Source organism: Linepithema humile, chromosome 5 (genome assembly GCF_040581485.1).
Source record: "Linepithema humile isolate Giens D197 chromosome 5, Lhum_UNIL_v1.0, whole genome shotgun sequence".
Classification (NCBI taxonomy): domain Eukaryota; kingdom Metazoa; phylum Arthropoda; class Insecta; order Hymenoptera; family Formicidae; genus Linepithema; species Linepithema humile.
The window spans coordinates 4,229,209-4,248,581 of NC_090132.1; the positions used below are offsets into that span (position 1 = coordinate 4,229,209).

Consider the following 19,373-nt stretch of genomic DNA (forward strand, 5'->3'; position numbering starts at 1 on the left):
ATGTAAATTTTTTACATGTACCAAGTTGAAAATGCAATTATTTGAATAAATTAGTTAGAGAAAATTTTTAATTCTCTCACAAAATGAGACTTCTCTTACATGTTTATAACAAACAAAATATTCTTAATCCGTAACAAATGACGATAGTGTTACTTAACGTATTCCGCATTAAATGTGTTTTCTAGCGGCACTTTTTTATGCTCTTTGCTCTTAAAGTAAAATATGTTACGTATATTCGCGCTTTGAAAAGAGAAAAAAGGATAAAAATGGATTAGATATAAGTCAGAAAAACAAACCTATTATCTGGCATTCGCCACAATAATTTTTGCTTAATGCATGAATTAGTAATTTATAGCCTCTTTGATACATCAAACAAATGATGCGTACAATTGCGCACATAAGACGATTATTGAGCACTTATCATTATTTAATTCATTAACTACTTATTTAGCAGAAAAATTACCATTAATCGACAGATAAGAGGACAGTAATCTCTGGTAATCTCTGATAACATCTGGAATTCCTTTTCCGTTTTGATATCGTATGTTGTACAACAATATTTGAATTAATACAACACCTGCTTCGGAAGTCTCAAGTTCAGAACTAGAACTATCAAACTTATTTTAAAATTTTTATGCATCAAACGTATAAATTTATGAAAAATAGTAGTCTCTATTTTTTCTCCTATATTTAATTAACTCATTAGCTCGATGACAAAATAAACTAAATTATGTTTAAATTCTACATTAAAATATTTATTTAGTCTTACAACTGTTGTCGTTATTAAAGCTACTTGTTTATCTGTATATCGTTACTAAAAAATAACAAAATTAATGTAAATAACAAATCAAATTAATTTTGATAAGAGATAATTAATAAGAAATTTTAATTGGTGATTTATTATCACCTTATCAGAGAAACTAAATGTCTCTTCCACCACCCCTAATGCAATTTCTCTGTTGAGGTTCACTAATGCGGTTTAGTGACTTATTCAATTTTACGACAGAACAATAAAATGTGACACGTTGTAAAACGTTTCGCAAAAGCCACATAAAGGATTCGACCACAGAAAGATCGGTATTGCATCACTTGCTGCCAGCGCAGCTTATTAGTGAGAACAACAGCAAATAATAACTCTGTAAAAAGAACAGTCTAATAATCTTTCCGTGAATCTACTTCCTTCCAGCATAAATTTCGAAGTGTAATAGTTTTTTTTGATAACGTATCTTTTCAAGAGCGCCACTGCCAGTATATAGACGTATATCAGTATAGACGTAAGCGTCAGGCATTGACAGTTCTTTACGTATATATAATGCCGGAACCAGTGAAAAAGTTGGTAGTCGCTCGCGATCACACGGCCGTTCTTTCATGACTCGTGCGATAACAATGTTGACTAAATTGTCTTGCAAATTTATTTTCAGCATAATTTAAAATAAAATTTAGTGCGCATATTTTCGAAAAACTGACGATTTTCGACAGATAGATTTCTAAAGTGCGAAAATTTGACTGATTTAAGTAACGCTATCATTACTGAAGTGATTCTTGTGTAAATTTAAAGTAGTGGCAAGAGAAGTAAGTTTTCTTGGGATTTTCAACAAAAGTTTATCTTTTTTCGTATGCTAAGGTATTTGTGGTTGTATGCATTTAAATGATTTAACTCTCAACGTTTTACTCCTGCTTTACCACGAAATTTCTTTGTTAAGTTTCATTGTTCGTAAGTTTTGTTTTTGCACACATGCATATACTACTAATCCACCCATATGCTCACAAAGTGCTTCTCTCTACACCACTCTGCTGTATTAAGAAGCGTCAAAGAATTTCAAAACGCGAATGAACCACCGTGGTGACCTTGACGTCTTCTCGTCATGAGTGCTCCGCATTTCTGCTCGCTGCATTCTACGAAGCGCGATGAAAATCGCTCGTTTCTCTTGAAAGCGCGTTCCTTTTTTTTCTCTCTCTCTTTTTTCCCCGTTTCTACCAGAGCATGTCGAGGATCGAAGTTTACGAAACGCGCACGCAGCCGCCCACGCAAACTCAAAAGCTCGATGAGCGCACGTTCTTGCGTGCTTACGGACACGCATCGTCAGACGTTATTAATTTGAATAGCTATTAATTTGAATAGCATTACACTAATTAAAAAAATTTTCACACAATTAATTAAAAATTAAAAAAGGTAAGTAGATAGTTTTTTTTCTTAAAGTGAATAAGTTTTTTAATATGAGTATAAAAATTGTTACAAAAATGTCAATATTGATAAAATTTTGACTTATAAATGATTTAAGTTTCTGCAGATTAAATAAAATAAAATAAATAATTAATATTTAATTGTAGTTATCACCAAAATAAAATTAAATATTTAGAATTCTTTAAATAGAATTAAAAATTTTCTTTTTAGATAAAAGAAAAAGTATGTTAGAGAGTGCGTTAAAATCTAATAAAAGTTGTTTCTCCTATAATTTTGTTTTTTACTTTACTTGTTAAATACAATAAAACTTTTGCATAAACCTAATTTTTCTGTTAAGTATTAATATATCGTATAACTTCATAATCATACACAGAGCATGCATGTATGTATGTATGCCGAGCATGTGAGTGCGCGTGGGTGCGCATGTGTGAGCGGCTGAGAGAAGGGAAATTCGACGCATGCTTCCTTCCTTAATGTCCGCACTCGAGGGGTTTTGAACTACGGGGTTCAAGTTTTTGCGACACTCAGTATCTCGCGTTAGATCCTCGCGGATGGTGTCAGTAACGTTTCGCGCATCGCAAATCGCGGGTGATTGTTAAATTTCCATCATCATAAATATTTCAACCGAATCTTCTGTCGTGAGTTTTCATTAAATTTTATTCTTTCTTGTGATTTTAATGTGATTTTATCAACCATTTTATCTTTACATTTATAATAATTTAGTTCACTTAGTGTTTCATAAAACGTGATTAATAAATAAATCAAATTCCATAAATCTTTAATACCGATCGCTCAAATCAATTTATCTTGGAACCTGTGCAGATTAATTTACTCAAGTTTTTCCTACGAAACTGCATAATTAATAAAAAATGCTCGAATCTGCCAATTTTTGTATGCGCGTTATAAATATACTTTTAAATTTCTGAAGCATCTGTTCATATATATTTTATATTCATGTATAAATTCATCTTCTTCAAAGCAACATGTGATATATTTTATAAAATAATTATATGTGTTCAAAACAGTAACTGTAGCAATATATAATATAGAATTTTTCAATATTTTTGTATCATAAAAGAAATTGCATATTATATTTATTGTTTAGACACATTCGAATAAATTTGTTGATTGCAATCGAAATTTTTATCAAATTTTTATCGATTCCAACAATATGATCGTAAATGATAAATTAATCAACCTGACAAGCTGAAATATTTTCGAAATATATGCATTATATGCAGTATTAGTTTTAAATCTATTTAATTATCGATATCTTTATTTATAAGAGAGTTCAATTATTCTGTGCTTGACAACGATACACATCGAAAACACGTTATCGATTGTCTCATTTCGGATAGATTGATCTAAGCATACCGAGAAAAGATGCAAAACTGACATATTATTTTGATTGATTATTCGTTCGCTTGTCGCGTAAGCGAGATAAATCGATGACCGTCTTGTTCCACACAGAATTGATAAGAAGAATAACAGTCAACGATAGACACTGTTCATGGTCATTGTCCTGATGTTGTTTTTATCGAGAAGAAACACAAAAAATCGCGATTGTCAAAAGGCAAAAGCCCCGAAGGCGCCAAAAACTGTGCCTAGATTTATTTATCTTGGCATTGCATGATGCATTTACGGGCCGGAAACGACACAGATGAATCGCGCATATAAATCGCCGCGAGGGTTCATCATTGATTTTGAGTTAATGCATATTGAACGTGTTTTCTATTTCATTGACCCGTAATTAGAAAATAAATAAAGTACAATCTAAATAGTATCAAAAATTAGATGAATTTGAACACTTTGTTAGTTGTATTGGAAACAAAAATATCGGAATTGGAATAATGTAAAATTATACAATATCTTTCTTGCTTTTTTGTCTTGACAATAAAATTAAAAAATTTAAACATTTCCATTTCTAGGAAATATGTAACTTCAACGTTAAAAAGGAGAAAAGAAGTTTTTTTACATCTAATTATTTTTAATTGGACTTTACATCATCAAGAATTCAACTTGTTGTTAAATTATTAAATGTTTTGATGTTAAAGTTTAAAAATTGTTACAAATAAGTATTGCTAGGAAAAAATTAATCTCAATTTCATTAAAATACATGAAAATACGATCTTTATATGAAATATAATGCTAATATATATTAAATGGAAAAATTGCTATTTTTGTTCAACCATTAAAATTATCCAAAGCATGACAAATTTTAATAAATTCAAACACGTACAATTTTATCTTATCAAAATTCTTCTTACGCATTTTTGAATCAGTTCTAGTAATCTTAAAAAAAAAACAGTATTATCTCTTGAGCAATATATTTTCTCAGGTTATCTTATTATATTATTTCACGTTGTTGCGTAGATGAGACGTACATACGACGCCGGCGCGCGGCAAGCAACACGCGGCGCCTACCGTATATGGCGTACAGTCTTAGCCAAAATTGCGAGATTTATCTTAAAGTGGACATTTCTTTTCTAATAAGCCAAAGAATAAACCAATATTACCTAATAATGTTGCTGCTTGGAATGCCCAAATCATTTCACATGGTTGGTTCTCTCTTTGCAGCTCTACCTGGGCATAAAATGACAAATTTTAGCATATCAAAATTTTCTCAATTTTCACCGAAAACGGCCGTGATTCTTCGATGTATTTTAAGCCAAGAAACTAAATTTATATGTTAAGTATTGCTGCTTTTTTTACTAAACAGTCTATTCCTCATATTGATCATCTACTGATTTTGTGTTGAGAAATGTTTTTCGCAAACTTTTGGAAGAGATTGTACAAAATATAAATGTTGTACAATCCTGTAAATGAGTACTCTATCTTAACATATAGGCTTTCCTCCATGTGAACTGAATCCCACTTCCCAATAGATCCATTGAAGTTCGGGCTCGTTGCTGGATGATCAAAAATCATGAAGTCATAATCCTGAAAAATTTTTTTGTCAAGGCAATAAATTATGTACAATTTTATCATTTTATAGATAGAAAAGAAACATTTACCTTCAATTTTTTGCATAAAAGCTACAATTTGTGGAGCAAGAATTGCATTGACGTATCAGACATGGAGAAGAGAATATCACTAAAAGAGTTTGTGCGTTTAACTCCTGCCCGAACAACAGTAATAATAAACAATATGTCATTAATGGAGTACATGACATGGAGTTGTCATGACAACGAATATAGTTACATCACATCGATGCTAGACACGAAAAGACTTCTCTATTGTTAGCAAAAGCGAGAAAATAGCAAATTTTTATTTATTTATTGTGTATTAACGTACCGTCAATTTAATATTTATATGGTTTTTTTGACATTGGTTTCAATGTTGTCGATGTTTAAGTCTTTCTGACCTTTCTGACTTTCTTGCACGTAACTGCTAAATGTTTATTTAAAAAAAAACAATAAAATAACTTTATAAAGTAAATAGATAAACTTATCTGTCGAACTTGGTTCTGAATAGACTGTTTATAATTCTGGATATAATTGACAGCCCATACAGACGATAGCCATATAGGCTACAGTCTATAGACTTTCTACCATCATGTTCGGAGTTTCTATTTAACCCTTAGTCCCGACGGTTCTTTTCGGCACCTTTAATCCCGACTCATGGGTCGTTTGCGTCTTTACGTTATTTGGATCAGTAAAAACGCTTTAAAAAATCTGAAAAAATTCATGGAGCTTCTTTCAACCTTTAACTTGAAGTCCCAATCATAATATTTCGATAAAAATTATTTTTTTATATAGTTTATATGGCGCGTTCCGTACCCGTTTTCAAAAATTACAGCACTTTGAGATTTCGCTTGGGTCGAAAACGACCCATGATCGGGACTAAGGGTTAATATCTACCTAAATTTTGAAACTAGTTCTACCCGACTTCTACCTGGTAGAATGTCTATAGACTGTAGCCTATAGACTATCATCTGTATGGGCTTCCAATTACATTCACAAAACCGAGTTCGACAGATAAGTTTATCTATTTACTTTATAAAGTTATTTTATTGTTTTTTTTTAAATAAACATTTAGCAGTTACGTGCAAGAAAGTCAGAAAGGTCAGAAAGACTTAAACATCGACAACATTGAAACCAATGTCAAAAAAACCATATAAATATTAAATTGACGGTACGTTAATACACAATAAATAAATAAAAATTTGCTATTTTCTCGCTTTTGCTAACAATAGAGAAGTCTTTTCGTGCTAGCATCGATGTGATGTAACCATATTCGTTGTCATGACAACTCCATGTCATGTACTTCATTAATGACATATTGTTTATTATTACTGTTGTTCGGGCAAGAATTAAACGCACAAACTTAGTGATATTCTCTTCTCCATGTCTGACAGCATCCGATACGTCAATGAAATTCTTGCTCCACAAATTGTAGCTTTCATGCAAAAAATTGAAGGTAAATGTTTCTTTTCTATCTATAAAATGATAAAATTGTACATAATTTATTGCCCTGACAAAAAAATTTTTCAGGATTATGACTTCATGATTTTTGATCATCCAGCAACGAGCCCGAACTTCAATGGATCTATTAGGAAGTGAGATTCAGTTCACATGGAGGAAAGCCTATATGTTAAGAATGTATACTCATTTACAGGATGGTACAACATTTATATTTTGTACAATCTCTTCCAAAAGTTTGCGAAAAACATTTCTCAACACAAAATCAGTAGATGATCAATATGAGGAATAGACTGTTTAGTAAAAAAAGCAGCAATACTTAACATATAAATTTAGTTTCTTGGCTTAAAATACATCGAAGAATCACGGCCGTTTTCGGTGAAAATTGAGAAAATTTTGATATGCTAAAATTTGTCATTTTATGCCCAGGTAGAGCTGCAAAGAGAGAACCAACCATGTGAAATGATTTGGGCATTCCAAGCAGCAACATTATTAGGTAATATTGGTTTATTCTTTGGCTTATTAGAAAAGAAATGTTCACTTTAAGATAAATCTCGCAATTTTGGCTAAGACTGTACGCCATATACGGCATGCCATATACGCTTGCCGCGCGCCAGTGCACAGTGGGGCCAAACGACATTTCGTGTTTCAAAAAAGGCTACAGTCCCGAAATGTTAACCGATTTCGATGCTTTTTTTTTTAAATGAAAGCTAACAAAATTTGCAATAACTTTAACAAAAAATATTTACTGTTGAAGAGTTACTTACTGTTCAGTCATTATATTTTACAAATTTAATTTCTTTATGTATAATTTAATAATAAAAAAAAAACAGGAAACAAAAATCTATCTCCACAAAGTTATTGCAAATTTTGTTAGCTTTCATTTAAACAAAAAGCATCGAAATCGGTTAACATTTCGAGACTGTAGCCTTTTTTGAAACACGAAATGTCGTTTGGCCCCACTGTGCGACGTCAGCAAACATTCGAAGGTGCGTCTCTCTTCGATAGATTCTCTCTTAGAAACCTTCCCTTATTAAATTACTCACATCAGCGTAGTACTCGACCTCGTAAAAAGTATCGATCAGGTTGCATCGAGAGCGAGATAAGCGAGTAATTTGTTTCCATGCCTTATAATTAAAAACATGATAGGTCTGTATTCTTTTTTTAAGAATGTGAACTTTTTCGGTAATGTAAAAGACAAAAATGAAAACAATATTTTGATTTCGAAAACATAATTTCATTCGCTTTTTTCTGGATAATACGTCGATCTGATTGTGATTTATAACAAATTTATCCCAAACGCCCACAATAAATATATATCATTTCTCTTATGATAATACATAATAGATAAGTAGCATCATTAATTAAGATGTAATAGCAAAACTCACCATTTAATCGAATATCACTCGATAATAGCTGCATATCGGTGTTGAGTCATATGTCGTGTTCTGAAAATTAAAACATACATAATATTAGTCTCCATAATACTTTATATTATGCATAATGCAAATATACAGTATATTATATAAACACACATACATGTACATACATAAAAATATTTATATAATCGGAGAAGTTATTTATAAACAAATTAACACAATCACGTTACAAATATTGTCGTTCCAGCCACTTACAATTCGATCTGTAATCCAGACAACACCCAAGTCTTAAAGACGTTCAAAAGATAGCATTTTTTTCTTTTGGACGTCTTTCAGCTGCCTTTAAAGCTTGTGGGTTATCTGGGTAACTTAGCACTTAACTGTTCGCTTGAAAAGATAACGCCTTGCATCATGTAAGAGCATTTAAAAAATGAATGAAATATCGTTTATAAATTATGATTTTTAGATACGCCGAAATGGAGAATCGTTCTCAGGGGAAGATATCGGATGACGATGTGATTGGGCAGCACAATAGCAAAAGACCCTCAATGTTAAGTGTGAGTGGATTGTGGGACGTAGTTCCACGACTGGATCATTACAGGTATACATATATTTATAAAATAATTGAACGTAATAATTAAACGTATTATATAATCTATAACATTGATTAAAATAATTTCTTGTTTATACCGAATTTACTAGGATCCATTCTTACAGATTTATGCCATAATCATGATTATTTTGTTTACATTGCTCGAGATAAAACATTATTTCACTCCTGACCACATCTCTCGTATTTTTAAAGAATGCAAACAAACTTTTATTACGATCCAAGTAAACTTGGTATCTATCGTATATTTGGCGATTAACTGATTTAAGAATTAAGAGTTATAATTTATAACAATAATTAAACAGTAATTAATCTTTCTAATTCTGTTATATCTACTTTATTCTTTAAATATTGTGAAATTTTTTGTTTAATTATTCTAATCTTTTTCATGAGATTTCTCATACTTCAATCTGTCATCTTATGCGTTTTTGTATAAAAATATAACGATATTTCCAATATTTGATTCATTTAAAATGCAATATTGAAAAACCATTAACTTTTTCTGCATGACCTAGATATTAGTAAATCATTAACGCATATTTATCTGAAAAAGATTTAGTGAAATTGATAAACGACAAATTTTAATTATTTTATCATCAATCTTTTTTACAGATTAAGTCGTCGCGCGAAAAGACCATCTCTAAGTGCTTTACACGAGGGAAATCTTGTAAAGGTGAGAAAATTAATATGTATTTAAAATATTTTGTCGTGCAAAAAATAAATTAAATATTAAAATTTTATATAACATGTTTAAAAATCTGGAAATATGTTAAAAACAAAATTTATTATCTGATAACTAATAAATACGATCGATCTTTGATTAATACACGCATACTTTTAGATAAACATTGCAGATACTATATTAAGAATCATTTCTGTTCTTTATTTTGTCCTGTTTGATGTAGATTAATCTGCATTATTATATATATATATTATTCTACATTCACTTTCTGTTGAGTATCTTATTCGATATGTCAACATTTTATCCCTCTTTTATTTATTGTTCTGCTTGTATCTTATGTTTTCGCATTTATTTGACACGCAATTTCGTAATAATATAAAGTATGTTCTTTTGTGATAATAACATTCTTCGACCAACCTATCAGATGTTTCACATTTTTTTAATAAATATGATTGATAAAAAAATGCACTGTGTTAAAATACGATAAACAAATATTAGACCTTGTTAATATAAATATTAATAGTAATAGCAGATAAACAATGTTATCACTTGAATTGATAAATGTATTTTTAAATTGCAAGTTTTCTACGGAAATTTTCTCTTATAATTTTTATTTAAAGACGTATATATAGATTCCTTAATCTTAATCGCAATAATCAGCTATGATATAGCTTATCGGTCGTACGTACTTGAATATTTATCGATTTTTGTTTATCAAAGAACATATTTAGAATTTCACGACACGTTTAGAAAGTTCATTTTTTTGATATCTAATTATTAAATGTGCAACATCATTACAAATTATATTTTTATTTTTTCTGGAAGTGTACTAAAATTTATTTTATGTTTTATATGCCTAGAAATTGATTTTTAAATAAAGCTTTTATTGTAGGTAGATAAAAATTGGATTTTTTTATAAGATAATATTTTTAAAAAATATTTTAAGTAATCTATGTAAAATACAATGATTATCTAACTTTTGCGTCATATCAAAGATAAGAGAATCATTACACACTATGATTTCTTCCTTATTTCAAAGAAAATCGAACTTATATTCAAATAACAAAACCAGACAAAAGAAAACTAATTTGTTTAGTGCACATAGCAGTAAACATTTGTCTAATAAAATTTTAAAAATGCCATGTAGATACAATTTTTTAAAACATTTAGAAAATTACAGATCTCAAATATCTTGAATGTATCAAATATTATAGTTCTTTTTTTAATAAAAAAAATATGAGAAAAAATGCAAATAAAAATTTTTTTACACTAAAGAAATATTATACACTTTGTTTCACAATATTCTCTATATAAAAAATCCGATATGCATTTTTCTACATAAAAATTTGGAAATCAAATATTTTTTCATTGTAAACTAATATCAATAGATATGATATAAACAAACATTTAATCACTGTATTTTATCGTCACGGAAATCTGCACTACGACTTTTTCGAGAGTACTTACTACTGATTGAACGATTATATCATTCGATAAAGATAAAGAAATTGAAAAATAGAAGAAAAAAACTTGATAATGTATTTGCTGCATGCGTTATAACCGAAGAGAAATGATTAAATTATAAACATAATGACAATATGAATAAAATATAGACTACAGTAAAAAAACTTTAAAAAATAAAATCAAAATATTAGCTTTTAATCTTCAATTAACGCAAATTAGTCCTGTTGTTAAATATTTCTATGTAATATAGCTACACGATGCTGATAATAAATTTTTTAGTGTTGATATAGTTTTATTTAAAATAATTATCGTAAGTTATTCGTATCTCTAAAATATAGAAAGCATGTTTCATAGCTAAGCTTGTATATAACTAACTAAAATTTGATATTGACTTTTAGAAGCAAGAGACAGAAATTAAATCGCAGTTCTCAGCGAAAATTACAACATAAACATTAAATTAAACTGTCATCAATATTAATCAAACTTGCCTGATGTAGTTTAAAGTAAAGAGTATTAATATTAAATAATAATATAATACAGAGGCTGTTAATTAAAATAATTTTTGTAATTTCTAAATATTTGCAATCAATCGAGTTTCAACAACTACGTCTCTTTGTTGTTATCAAAACTATGTAAATTGATATATTATTTGACATTGCGCTTTGACCGATATCGAATTGCGCTGCGCAGACGGCGTGTAATCGCCTCTAAATAAATACCATTTCAGGAGGCCAACGCTGTCGAGACCGGACAGGTCGGGAGTGCAGTCGGTCAGCAGGGTCACAGCGGAATAAAATTAGGATGGATCCAAGGCGTCCTCATACCGTGCCTGCTAAACATATGGGGCGTAATGCTTTTTCTGCGACTCTCATGGGTAGTCGCGCAGGCCGGCATTCTGATAACCATTGGCATTATCGGAGTATCGGCGATCGTCTGCGTCATTACGACGCTTAGTCTCAGCGCAATTAGCACTAATGGGGAAGTAAAGGGAGGTGTGTTACGGTAACGCATTCTGTAATTCTTTTTTTCCGAAGGAGTGGCATCATGCGCGCCATCGCTTTGTCCCTCAATATACGATTGTCGTTAGACACGTTTTTCTCAGAAGAGTTTCCTCAGGGATGTTTATTCAATTTAATCGTAGCAATTTGTCTTGTCAATCGTGATAGGCGAGCGGGGATGTGTTTATTCAACTTCTAAATTTAGTCCCCTTTTCTTGTTTGTCAAATGGATTACAATTTATGCGACGCAATATCGATGACTCTGATCGGAGATAGAAAAGTTTCATCTAAGCCGTTGAGAATTTTAACATTTGGAAATGTTTAAGGAATAAAATCAATTGATCCACAGGAGGGATATACTTCATTATATCTCGCACTCTTGGACCGGAGTTTGGCGCATCGGTTGGCATTGTGTTTGCATTTGCGAATGCTGTGGCAGCTTCCATGAACACAATCGGTTTTTGTGATTCTTTAAACGACTTGCTGAAGACATACGATTTAAAAATCATAGATAATGGCGTGAATGACGTTCGGATCGTCGGTATAATAGCGCTTATCATTATGATATTAATCTGTGCAGTCGGCATGGAGTGGGAATCAAAGGTATTAAATTTTGTTTGTTTCGAAAAATATATGCATATTAAACTTTTGATGTAAATAGCAAAAGTTTTAAATGTAATATTTATTTTAATTTATCCATATTTATATGTGCGATTTAATACAGTCTATGCTTTTATTATTATTAGGCACAAAATTTTCTTATAGCTGTCATTGTGGGCGCAATTTTTGATTTTCTAATTGGAACCATCATAGGACCATCTAGTGAAGAACAGAAAGCGAAAGGATTTATAGGGTTCTCCAGTAAGTATGATGTGTGTAATTATTACGTGACGATGTTAAAGATTTTTGTCCTATTCGTCAAATAAAAAAAAGACAGATTTGCAGGGTTTCAAATAAATTTTTTTAAACTAAAATAGTCACCACTAACTTCAATACATTTTTTTTACCTGGAAAGTTTTTATACGTCTGAAAAATTCCGAGCTCTTAAAGGGTCTTAGAAATCGATAATTTTATTTATAATAAACTTTCATGAAATGACAAATCTTTTGCATCAACCTAATAAATTGAAAAAAATACATTTATTAAAAATTATTTTAACAAATATAATATTTTTAGTAGATGTATTTAAAAAAAATTTGATGCCAGACTATCGATATTCTGAGGGGAACAATCAAACCACCTTCTCGGTATTTGCTATCTTTTTCCCATCGGTCACTGGAATTCAAGCGGGCGCTAATATATCCGGTGATTTAAAAGATCCAGCGAGCAGCATACCGAAAGGAACTCTACTAGCTCTATTGATCTCCATGCTTAGTTATGTAACTTTCGTTTTTTTTGCTGGCGCCGCGGCTGCCAGAGATGCAGATGGTTTCGTAAACAATACTATCGTAGAATACATCCCCAATATCAATCGCACTTTTGGATTGCACAACAGTTACTCGGTAAGATTTTAAGACACCAATATTTGTAGATATAGTACATTCCGAAACTATTAATCTTCATTTAATTTTAATTAAAACAAATTATTTTGTAACGTTAAAGAACGTAAATAGAATAGATAACAAAACATATGACATTGCATTCTTTAACTAATTAACTAGTATATTTTCAATTAGTAAATTTTATTTTTGCGGAAAATAAAATTTGAAAATTAACTGCTGATTGAAATAAATCCAATATTCACAGCTCATTAAATTTGTATATAGAAAAAAAAATTTTTTAATTTGCAAATTAAAATAAATTAAATTAAATTGTTTTAATTACATTTTATACATTTATTCTTTTTTCAGGTTATGCAATTGATGTCTCTTTGGGGTCCACTAATTTACGCAGGATGTTTCGCGGCTACTCTATCAACAGCGCTGACAAATTTATTGTCAGTGCCGAGACTCATTCAGGCTTTGGGTCAGGATCGAATTTATCCTGGATTAATTTTCTTTAGCAAAGGATATGGGAAGTCTGGAGAACCCTATCGGGGATATTTTCTCACGTTCATCGTTGCGGCTGCATTCCTTTTAATTGGTAAAATGTCAATCTCACATTAAAAGTTAATTAGAAAATATTAAATGTCTGTCGTCATAAATTTATATACGATAAGCTTTCAATCTTTTTTTTCAGCCAATCTCAACGCAGTCGCTCCGCTAATTTCAAACTTCTATTTAGCATCATACGCCTTAATCAACTTCTGTACTTTTCACGCGGCTTTGATTCGGCCACTCGGATGGCGACCCAGTTTTAAAGTAAGCTAGAAATTACTTCATTATTAACTAAATCTTAATTTTAATTCTTAATAAATTTCTTAAATGCTTTTAAAAGTTTTTTCTTAGTATGAGGCTTTATTTAGAGAAAATTTATCAAATTTAAAGGTGATATTTCCCGAGAGTTAAAAGATTTTAAAAAGATAAAGCCTTTTAAACGATTTTTATAAACAAGATAAAAATACAGTTTTATCAATTTCTTCTTTTGTAGTACTATAATACTTGGTTGTCTCTATTCGGATTCATCCTTTGCGTGACAATTATGTTCCTCATCGACTGGACGACTTCACTAATCACTTTCGTCATTATATTCGCGCTATATTTAATAGTAGTGTATCGTAAGCCAGATGTGAATTGGGGAAGCAGTACACAAGCGCAAACTTATAAGACCGCACTTTCTATCGTCTACAGGTATTATCAAAAAAAAAAACGAAATAACGTTTCTTTATACATGGAATCGAATTTCTTGCTTGAAATACTAGATCTAAATTGTTTCTTCAAAGCTGCCATCTTCATATTTTAATTCAAAAATTTTTAAATAAATATGTTTTACATTCTATAATAACTTTCAGATTGAATTCAATTGATGAACATGTGAAGAATTACGCTCCACAAATTTTGGCGCTTACAGGTCCGCCTAATGCGAGACCCGCATTGGTACACTTAGCGAACCTCATTACGAAGAATAACTCTTTGCTTATTTCCGGTGAAATCTTTCCAGTATGTTATCTTGATCTATTTACGATATAATTTTATCTACTGATCGTGATCAATCGTTTATAGAAAATAAAATTTTAATTTCAGGCACAACTACCGTTTCGGTTACGCTCTGTACGTTTAAGGAATGGTTACTCCTGGTTGCATCAGCAACGTATAAAAGCATTCTACCACGTGGTGGAGGATTTGAGTTTGGAACGAGGCGCGGCTGTGTTGATGCAAGCTACCGGAGTAGGTAAACTGGCTCCTAATGTAGTTCTCATGGGTTACAAGACTCATTGGTCGACGTGCAATCATAAAGATTTACAGGAATATTTTAACGTTCTCCAGTAAGTCAACCGATCATTTATCTCTCTTAAAATTGCTTCAAATTATAAACTAAAATTGCAAACATTAAATTAAAAATTTAACATTTTTTTTCTAGTAATGCCTTCGATCATAAGTTGTCCGTGGCAATTTTGAGGATCGCTGATGGTCTAGACAACTCTACTGTCACAAATGCAAATGGAGACGAGGAACATGGAATTTTTGCACAGAGTAGCGATAATTTGGCGGGAAATACTTTGATGCATACCGATAGCAATCTGTCTATGAACATGCAAATTCCCAGAGTACAAAGCGTGCCGACAATAGGTAAAAATTTATATGACATAGAATAAAATTATATCGTTTTTGATCATATCAATTTTCAGTTCTCTAATAATATTTACGCAAAATTGCATCGTTTTATCTTTAAATTACTTTTCAAAGTAATTAATTCTATTTTTGATGAATCTTAATATATTTATTAAACAGAAATTTGTCGTATCACGAATAAATCGTGAAACTATGATTATGTTACAAAATTTTTTAATAAAAATATTCTGCAATATTATTAAGTATGTAATTAAGTATGTAATTTAATATTTTTTCGTAGGTACGACATTTGCCGCACCTATTGATGTGACACATGTGATCAAAGATTCATCGATACATTGGAACGCTCGAGAAAATTTAAAGCAAAAGAAAAAACGTGCTGCTGATAAATTGCTGTAAGTCAAGCAATATAACATAATTTTTACTGCATTAACTATTAATAAAACTTTTTCTTGTCAAATTTTGCAAAGAAACTTTGAGCAGAAGTTATTTCTTATTAAACTTAATTTGTTTTTAATTAACATTAAATATCACTTCAAATTGAAATTAAATTTCTGTCAAAATTTCTTAAAATTAGCTAAGAAATAAAATTAATTTATTTATTAAATTTAAAGTTTTACTCAACACGTCTTTAATTTTTAAAGTTAAATATATTTGCGATTAAATATCTGCTCTTTGTTGAGAAAAAAGATTGATTTCGAAATTGTCAAATTATTCTTCAAACTTGTTGACGATTTATCATTTATTATTTCAGTGAAAAACACAATGGTATGGCTACTATACCAGAGAATTTAACAATTTTCCAACAGAAGCATAAGAAAGGAACAATTGACGTGTGGTGGTTATACGATGATGGAGGTAATTCATAAAAATGTATTTAGGTGGACGATTGGAGTATGTCAACGTAGATATCTTCAATCGTCCACATATAAAACTTGCTGGAATTTCTGGCTCATTTGTAAGTGGAAAAAGTTATTACTCGACAGGTCTGACGATTCTCCTGCCGTATATAATCAGCACGCGCTCTAATTGGGAACACTGTAAAGTGAGGATATTCGCTTTGGCCAACCATAAGCAGGATATCGGTGCGCAAGAAAAAGAGTAAGTAAAGAACAAAATATGAAGTATGTCGCGAAAAGCGTTTAAACATTTTGGTAATTTATCATTTTAAGTGAACGATGCATAAAACTAAATTTTATTCGAAGACTCTATTTTCTATTTATTAATTATTCTATTTATACTAATTTTCGTGCAGAATGGTTGAAATAATGTCAAAGGCTCGAATAAAATACAGTAGTCTAAAAATGGTGGATGACATTAGCGTTGCACCGAAACAAGAAACGCAATCTTTCTTCGACAACTTAATAACAAAATTCCGAAATGATTCTTCTAACAATCCGGGTGAGTTATTAGCATAATCTTGACCCTAATGTTATATACTGATTTAATATTCATGATGATAATTATTATTTCTAGAATCTTGTGTAACTGATCTGGAGCTTAATACTTTACGAGATAAAACAAACCGGCAGTTGCGACTGCGAGAATTATTGTTGGAGAATTCAAGTCAGTCTACCTTGGTAGTTATGTACGTATAATAAATCATTAAGTTCTATAATTATCCCCATTACAAAGCTATATATATATATGTGTGTGTGTAATCATTTTTAATTCTAAATTACATTTGCTTGAAATGAAAGTAATATTTAACATAAAGCCAGAGAACGATCACTTCGCGAGTCTTTTGCATTAGTTTATATTCTTCTTCTTACGTTCTTCTTTGTATTATTCTTCTTATGTCATTATTAATTTTCTTTAAAATACTTTTATAATCCCTAGGTCGTTACCGATGCCAAGAAAGGGTGCAATTTCGGCGCCATTGTACATGGCCTGGTTAGAAGCACTTACGAGGGATATGCCACCAACAATTTTAGTCCGTGGAAACCACATATCCGTATTAACATTCTATTCATAATCTATTTATAGTTAAATAATGTGATGTAATCACGTAAATGTTGACGCGTCACAAAAAAAATCTGTCTTTATTGAGATATACTTTTCTGACACGGACACACAGTATTCAGGATATTTATGCCAAAATTATTATATCTGTACTTATAAAAGCAAACTAATGATATTTAATTCTATCATTTTGCTAAGTTAGAATTAAGAAATTCTTACGGCTTGCTGTGTACAGCAAGATAACTTTGGTACCTGTAGAACAGTGTTTCCCAACTGTCTCGAATTGCTCAACTATTCGATATAAGATTCGTCGCTGTAATTAATTAAATTGATAATTGCAATAAGAATATAAATCGATCAAATTTTAACAACTTTTTAAAAACTGATTTCATTAAATAGAATAAGAAAACTTTTATTAGAAATAAAATTACAGTACTGATCTGATAATATCTTAAAAGAAATTATTCGATTATAAATAAAATCATATTTTCAGAAAAATATTTCATGTTTTTCAAAAAGTAACATGCCTTAATTAAAAGTAACGTGCCCTTTCTGCAAGCAGCGATTAAATTGTAATTATGAAACACGAATAAAAATTCTTTTGTTAGATAAGAATGTACTTAAGATCACAACGTGAAACACATGATCTAAATAAGTGAGACTGTAGCCAACCATAAACAAACATTTTTAACAAAAACAAATATTGAAAAGAAAATATATAGATTGTAATGTTTCTATAATCGTAATATTTTTGAGGAGAGAAATCTTAGTACCTTTTAAAGTGTAAAACTCTTGTTGGTACTACGTTGGGAAATACTGTTATAGAAATCTTGCAAAAAATAAGTGAATTAAATATCAAAAAGATAGATTTCTATAAATTTCTTTTAATTCACTTATTTTTTCACAGATAGTATAGAAAATACAGCATAAAATTTGTTTCCTGCCAAAATATGCGATAGGTTGCAAGCAAATTATCAAGAAAGTGTTTGTCCTACACACTAACTGTTATAGTAATATATAAGTAGAATTATTAATACACTTCTATATATTTAATTGACAAGAAATTTGATTGAGAAGCTATTCAGTATTATATGTGTTATTTGTAATGCACATAATGAATAGAAATTTAATTATTATACAAAAATATAAATTTAAACACAATTAATAATTTCCAATTTACCAATTAAATTCAATGTGCGTGTCACGCAATAGTTTTATAATGTCGAAAAAAGAAATAATGACCAAACCTTTTAAAGCTTTTCATAAATAATTTTCATGTCTATTACAGTCACCGATAATGTTGATCGTTAAAAATGAGTCAAATTTATATAAAATTGCAGGGTATCCAGTGTAATTAAGCAACATTGAACTTTCTACGTAAATTGTCATACAAGTTACATGATATAAAAATTTGTAAGGTATATCAATTTTCAATTATAACTTCGAATTTATCAAAAATACGTACCAATATTAATATATATGAAAAAATAATTTTCAAATATATTCTTAATTTTCCTCTATATTATCGATAACATTATATGTTAATTAATTTCTATATGTATGTATATATAATTTATAATATAATAGAGTCTAATTGCTATTATTTATAAACAGAGTTCAAACTTTAGTAAACTAATTATACAGTAAAATGTAGATTATAATGATAAATATTATGTATATTATAAAAAAATGTGTTTAATTATCTATACATAATTATTCTGCTACTGCAAATGCGTTATGTGTAAATATAACTTCCCATAATAACTTAATCATTTTTACCACATAAAAGTGAAATATATATTTATAAAGCATAATAGGTAATAAGAATTTTAAATATGTATATATTGTATTACTGAACGTAACTTTTAAATAAATACATTCTCACATATATTTATTCACTTTGTTTTATCTGTCTTTTTTTAAAACACAATAAATTTATTATAATATTGATCTTAAAAATCTTTAGATCATCTCTTTTCAAGAAAAATATGAGTATGTATA

General features: G+C 29.9%; 2 protein-coding genes and 1 long non-coding RNA gene across 11 annotated transcripts in view; 1 reads left to right on the forward strand and 2 right to left on the reverse strand.

The window, feature by feature from the left end:
• LOC105675373 (Cyclin-dependent kinase 4) overlaps nucleotides 1–19,373 on the reverse strand; it is a 135,308-nt gene that overhangs the window by 111,854 nt on the left and 4,081 nt on the right. For both annotated transcript variants that reach the window (XM_012372466.2, XM_012372467.2), the window contains exon 3: nucleotides 7,995–8,054. In XM_012372466.2, the coding sequence (XP_012227889.1) occupies nucleotides 7,995–7,997 (3 nt within the window). In that variant the 5' untranslated portion in view covers nucleotides 7,998–8,054. The remainder of the gene's footprint in view (nucleotides 1–7,994; nucleotides 8,055–19,373) is intronic.
• Nucleotides 1,271–19,262, forward strand: NKCC (sodium potassium chloride cotransporter). 8 transcript variants are annotated; one of them, XM_067355759.1, is made up of 21 exons: nucleotides 6,191–6,604; nucleotides 6,679–6,806; nucleotides 7,036–7,102; nucleotides 8,452–8,586; nucleotides 9,208–9,268; nucleotides 11,469–11,733; nucleotides 12,089–12,342; nucleotides 12,486–12,600; nucleotides 12,916–13,241; nucleotides 13,590–13,821; nucleotides 13,918–14,039; nucleotides 14,269–14,468; nucleotides 14,630–14,777; nucleotides 14,862–15,103; nucleotides 15,199–15,407; nucleotides 15,691–15,805; nucleotides 16,165–16,268; nucleotides 16,397–16,511; nucleotides 16,666–16,811; nucleotides 16,887–16,998; nucleotides 17,250–19,262. In XM_067355759.1, exons 4-21 carry the CDS (start codon nucleotides 8,462–8,464, stop codon nucleotides 17,383–17,385), a joined length of 3,027 nt encoding a protein of 1,008 aa, XP_067211860.1. In that variant the 5' UTR covers nucleotides 6,191–6,604; nucleotides 6,679–6,806; nucleotides 7,036–7,102; nucleotides 8,452–8,461; the 3' UTR covers nucleotides 17,386–19,262. The 8 variants fall into 8 exon arrangements, with proteins under 8 accessions (XP_012227884.1, XP_067211864.1, XP_067211862.1 ...); XM_067355760.1 differs by having other exon boundaries at nucleotides 6,679–6,743; XM_067355758.1 differs by having other exon boundaries at nucleotides 6,679–7,102.
• Nucleotides 4,496–5,681, reverse strand: LOC137000087 (uncharacterized). Its single transcript, XR_010890384.1, has 2 exons — nucleotides 5,200–5,681; nucleotides 4,496–5,125 (listed from the first exon to the last, which is right to left on the reverse strand). It is a non-coding gene; the product is annotated as an uncharacterized lncRNA (long non-coding RNA).